Source organism: Dermacentor silvarum, chromosome 9 (assembly GCF_013339745.2).
Source record: "Dermacentor silvarum isolate Dsil-2018 chromosome 9, BIME_Dsil_1.4, whole genome shotgun sequence".
NCBI classification, from domain to species: Eukaryota; Metazoa; Arthropoda; class Arachnida; order Ixodida; family Ixodidae; genus Dermacentor; species Dermacentor silvarum.
Genome location: NC_051162.1, coordinates 40,949,595 through 40,954,749, shown reverse-complemented (window position 1 = coordinate 40,954,749; position 5,155 = coordinate 40,949,595). Strand labels below are relative to the sequence as shown.

The window sequence follows — 5,155 nt, the reverse complement described above, 5'->3', positions numbered from 1 at the left end:
TGCCTACAGGTTTCTCTGCAGTTCTGGAAACATTAGGCTACCACATCAGTCAACAATACGTCGTATATGCGATTCCTACAAAGTAAGCCCAACACACGAGCAGCAAGGGGCTTCATTCCTATCCTATGCAAAGAAGCTTGCCACTACGATGAAGGAACATGAGAAAATTGTCGTTCTCATGATGGACGAAATCCACTTGCAGCCTTATTTTGATTATAACGGAGGCGTAATTGTTGGTGCAGCATGTAATAGCTCAAATCAGCGAAGACAGCTCACGTGTTCATGATGCAAAGCTTGCTTTCATCTCAGAAAAATGTAGTGCACATACTTCCGGTAGAGCGTATCAGCGCACAGCAGCTTCATACCATTTTGCACAGCATTATTACTGAGCTGGAGAATGTCGGTTTACGTATCACTGCAGTGATAAGTGACAACTCCATCAACCGTAAGACAATGTCACTTTTTGGGGCGCCCTGCAAACTTCAAAGTCTATATAGACACCCTGCAGACTCTGAACGCCCACTTTTTTTTCTAATTGACCCTGTACACTTATTGAAGTGTGTGAGAAACAATTGGATCAATCAGCGAAATGCTGGAACGTGCATGTTCTTTCCTAGCCCCACAGGACCTAGCGAAAAACCACCTATACTCACAGCTTCATTTAAAACTCTTCGAGAGCTTCACTCAAAAGAACAGAGTCAGCTGATTAAGTCTGCACCAACGCTTACAACAAAAGCTCTTAATCCATCGAACATTGAGCGCCAAAATGTCATGCTTGCGCTAAAAATGTTCAACCCTTCTACAGCGGCAGCTCTTCGGACATGTGGGCCCAGACTTCAGTTCGAGCATGTGGTTGGAACTGCAGAGTTTTTAGAAATAATAACAAAGTGGTGGAGCATTCTGAATGTAAAGACATGCAACAAGGGCATTCGGCTTCGTGACGAGCTGCAGTCACCTATTACATCAGTAACAAGTCCCCAGGTCCAGTTTTTGTTGAGTGTAGTGAAGTGGCTAGATCTGTGGCAGTCACTCAAGTTTGACACAGGCATACTTACAAGGGAGACGCACAGTGCCCTCCGTCTCACGACAGACACCTTAGTAAAAGTGACAAAATATTGCTTAGAGGAAATGCACTTTGACTATGTGCTGATAGGGAAGTTTCAGACCGATTGCTTGGAAGAGAGGTTTGGCAAGTATCGCCAACTCGCTGGTGCGCAATACCACATATCCATAAGACAAGTGTATGAGTCTGAGCGAAAACTTCGTCTGCAAAATATTCTGGAGCTCCCAGAAATGGAAACTGCAACAGCTGCAGTGGCAGTAAACCATGATGTGCTCGACAAGTTTGACATTGAGGTTGCAGACGATGACTATCAGAAGAAGGCACCGAATCTCCATGCAACCACCTACGTTGCTGGTTACTGTGCCCATGCTGCGTTCAAAAAACTTTCATGCATGTCTTCCAAAGGAAATTTGATGCTAGAAGACAACATTGAGGTTGAAGGTGGGGAATTAGTGCAGGCCATGACCCGTGGCGGTCTCAAGTTTCCTCAGCCTGCAATAACAAACGCTGTTCTTGCAGCAGAAATAGTTCTGGACAAACTGAGGAGCGAACAGTATGCAACACAATTTCATGCACTGCCAAATCAAAAGGAGGCTCTTTTGGCACTCACACATGATTTAATAATTGACAGCATTGATTTCGATGTGTGTGAGAATGGACACACCCCGCGAGTAGCTATGCACCACGTCCTATGTGCAGCAGCTAACACGTTATTAAGTAACTTTTGAAAAAGAAAAAATGATCAACTTGTAGCTGAAAAGACCGCGAAAGAAAAAGAGCGAAAACTGAAGACTCTGAAAAACTAACTGCTCCACGCACTTGCGACTGCTTTCTTTCATTATTCAATGTCAGTGCTTCGTTTTGCTTGCTTGCTTGTGACTTGTTTGCTTGTGACTGTATTCATTGGTTACTGGTGGATGTTAGTTCCGAAACCGGTTTTCGTGTTGTATTTCTGTACACAGTGTATTCTCTTGTGCCTGCGGAGCATCTTTAAGTTGTGTTCGCTTAATGCAATGTCAGCTTTTGTGGCGAAACAGCTTTGATGAACTGCTCACTTCTCATGTTTCTCTCCTGAAAATAAAATATGACTTCTGAAAGTCTCTTTCATTCAGCATTTAAAATAGAAAATGTTTGAAACGTAGCTTCACAAATCTGCATATTGATACATAATAAAATCACTAACGGTATGTCGAAAGGTAAGGGGTGCACCTTCGCGCAAACGAGGACGAAAAAAAATCTGGCTTTTTGCAAGAAAAATATGGTTCCCAAAAAAGAATAATTGTTTCAAAGCGGCATTCTCAGCTCGCTGAACTGTATAGGAAAGCCAAGGGGTCGCGGAAGCCGAACGTCCAGCGCCGTCGTGGTAGGGTGACGTCACTGAGCCGTGGAGAGGTCTTAAAGTCTAAGTGGTGTTGGCTGAGCTCCCACCAGCTGCGCGCTACTGCGCGTGCGCTTTGACGTCATCCCGGCGTGTCGTCTGCTGCGCGCCGCCCGTACACTGTGCATAGCTTTCGCCGCACTTACCCTACGTGTTCTCGGACTGCAAGTGCTTCGCGAAGCGCTCCCTGATGCCACGGACCACGAGAAAATTCTTATACACTTCGTATAACTTAGCATGACTTGGCATTACTTCGTATAGCCAGGGCCAGCTAGGAAACGGTCAGCTCCGCTGTGTCTTTAGCCTTGCGCCACTAGTGCAAGCTACGCTGATTTTTTTGTAGATACCCACTAAAGTTAGCTTATGTATTATAAAATTCTGCAGATACACTTAAGAATGTTTATGTGTGGGGATGCCAAAACATAAAAATCACTTTGGTTCGTCCCAATGATGTCACGTGCCCATTTACATACCCACTCTGCGCACCTTTAGTCAGCCAAAGGACTACTATGTGGCGTGTGCAATGACGCACGCACTATGCTCACAATTAGTTAGCCAGAACCCTGGAACCGCAGGGGTGTCGGGAAACCATGCTCGTCTCGCACCTGGAGGCCCGGACCCGATTCCCACCCTGACCTAAATGTACCATATTTTATTTTCAAGCCGTTAGTTTACTTTCTTTAGAGGAGAATCCCCCAGAAAAATATGACGTCAATCCGAGCATTTTTGCGTGCTTTTACTCTCCGCACCGGTGGCCATTTTCTTGCGATAGCAATTATATGGACACTCCAACCGCCTTTCAGCCTTCGCCTTGAGGTTCGATATAAAATCCAAGGGCGATAAAATCTTCGCCGTGCGCCGTATTCTGCATGTGCTAGGGAAAGTGTTTCCTCCCTCGCGCACGCAAGGGAGGAAAGCGGGACGACAGCGCGCTCTCGTCCGTCACGCGCAACGCTCCGGTGAAGGGTTGGGATGAGGAGAGGGGGGGGGGGCGTTCTACTCCGGGTCGCTGTATATTGAAAGCCATCTTTGACGGGGACACAGTCCGCTGTGTGCTGTGGTTTCTCGGCTTATTTTGCGTTGATACGAGACGCAGCACGAAGGTCAATTCGATCGCTGCTGCTGCCGCGCATACTGACTGCAGCGTCTTGACAGGAAGGTTCCGAGGTCATCGATTGAGATGTGTGGATGTTTGCTTGTGCGCTCGTGATACCATGCTTGTTAGCTTCGTTAGTATACCTATGCTTGCAAATTTGTACGGCCGGTAAAACTACTATCCTTACTTTGAATAGCTGTCCACTATTTGTTATCGCAATCAATGCTTCGACTTTTGTCCGAAACTGCCACTTTTTGGTACCATCGCTCGGCCACGACGGTTTTTCGCGTAATGGGGCATAAAAGGTATTCGGATTAATTAAAAAAATGTCGCAGTTTCACCCGAAAGGCGAAGCATCAATTGCAATAGCAAATTAGTAGAGAGCTATACGTAGTAAGGATAGTAGTTTTATCAGCTGCATAAACTTGAACATGCAGTTCGGACAACTGTTGTAGACGCCGTCGGCGTTTTGTTTGCGTTCGCACCGAACGCGCGCGGCGTTGGTTGCTCGGTGTTCGGTGCACGTCTCGGTGCTCTCATGATCGTTTCGTTAACTTGGGAGGCTCCCCGCACACTGCTTCACATACTATCGATTCCGACAGGGCGTGGGATCTTTTTTTTTTTGCTGAGTCATTGTAATTTTTGCTCAGTCGTGGTCATGACTATGACTCCTACCATCATCCTTTAGTGTATCATCATTCACTTAGTAACCACGTCCGAACCCCTTTCGGTGGTTTTTGAGTGCTAATCTTTTTTCTCAGAGTAATTGTCATTTTTGCTGAGTCGTGATCATGACTACGCCTTATACCCTCATTATTTATTGTTTTCTTCACTTAGTGCCCACGTCGGAGCCCATTCCAGTGGTTTCTGAGTGTTAATCTTTTTTCGCGGAGTCATTGCCACTTTTGCTGAGTCATGATCATAACTATGACTTCTCTTATCATCCTTTAGTGTTTCCTTCCCTTAGTGCCCACGTTCAAACCCATTCCAGTGCTTTTTCAGTGTTAATCATTTTTGCTGAGTCATTATCATGACTATGACTTCTCTTATCATACTTTAGTGCTTCGGTCCCTTAGTGCCCACGTCCGAACCCATTTCAGTGGCTTTTTTTGGGTGTTAATCTTTTTTCGTCGAGTCATTGTCATTTTTGCTGAGTCATGCTCATGAATATGACTTCTACCATCACCATTTAGTGTTTCCTTCACTTAGTACCCATGTCCGAACCCATTCTAGTTACATACCAAGTTAACGAAACGGCGATGAGAGCACCAAGACGTGGCGCCTGTTCCATGGCCTACATTACACACAATTCAAGCCATTTATACCATGACCTATCATTTATGTTCGTCATGCACTATTGTCATATTATGCTAATTTTGATGCATACAACATTAACTATCGACCATGAGAGCACCAAGACGTTGGCAGCTGTTTCATGACCTACATGACACACATGTCATGATATTCATGTCATCACCTATTATTTATTTTCGTTATACACAATTGTCATACTATGCTAATTTTGGTACCTACCATGTTAACGAAACGACCATGAGAGCACCAATACATAGGCGGCTAAATAGATAGATGTAGAAACGATGGAACCCAGCCTTCAGGA

The 5,155-nt window shown here is 45.2% G+C and overlaps 1 protein-coding gene across 1 annotated transcript; it reads left to right on the top strand.

Annotated features, from left to right (window-relative positions):
• Window positions 1-285: 285 nt before the first annotated feature.
• LOC119464715 (uncharacterized) lies at window positions 286-2,198 on the top strand. The gene has a single exon (XM_037725689.2). It carries the CDS (start codon window positions 286-288, stop codon window positions 1,789-1,791), a length of 1,506 nt encoding a protein of 501 aa, XP_037581617.2. The 3' UTR covers window positions 1,792-2,198.
• The last annotated feature ends 2,957 nt before the right edge of the window (window positions 2,199-5,155 follow it).

Excerpts from the sequence above, each read along its gene's own strand:
- LOC119464715 (XM_037725689.2), top strand. The coding sequence starts at position 286 with ATGCAAAGCTTGCTTTCATCTCAGAAAAATGTAGTGCACATACTTCCG.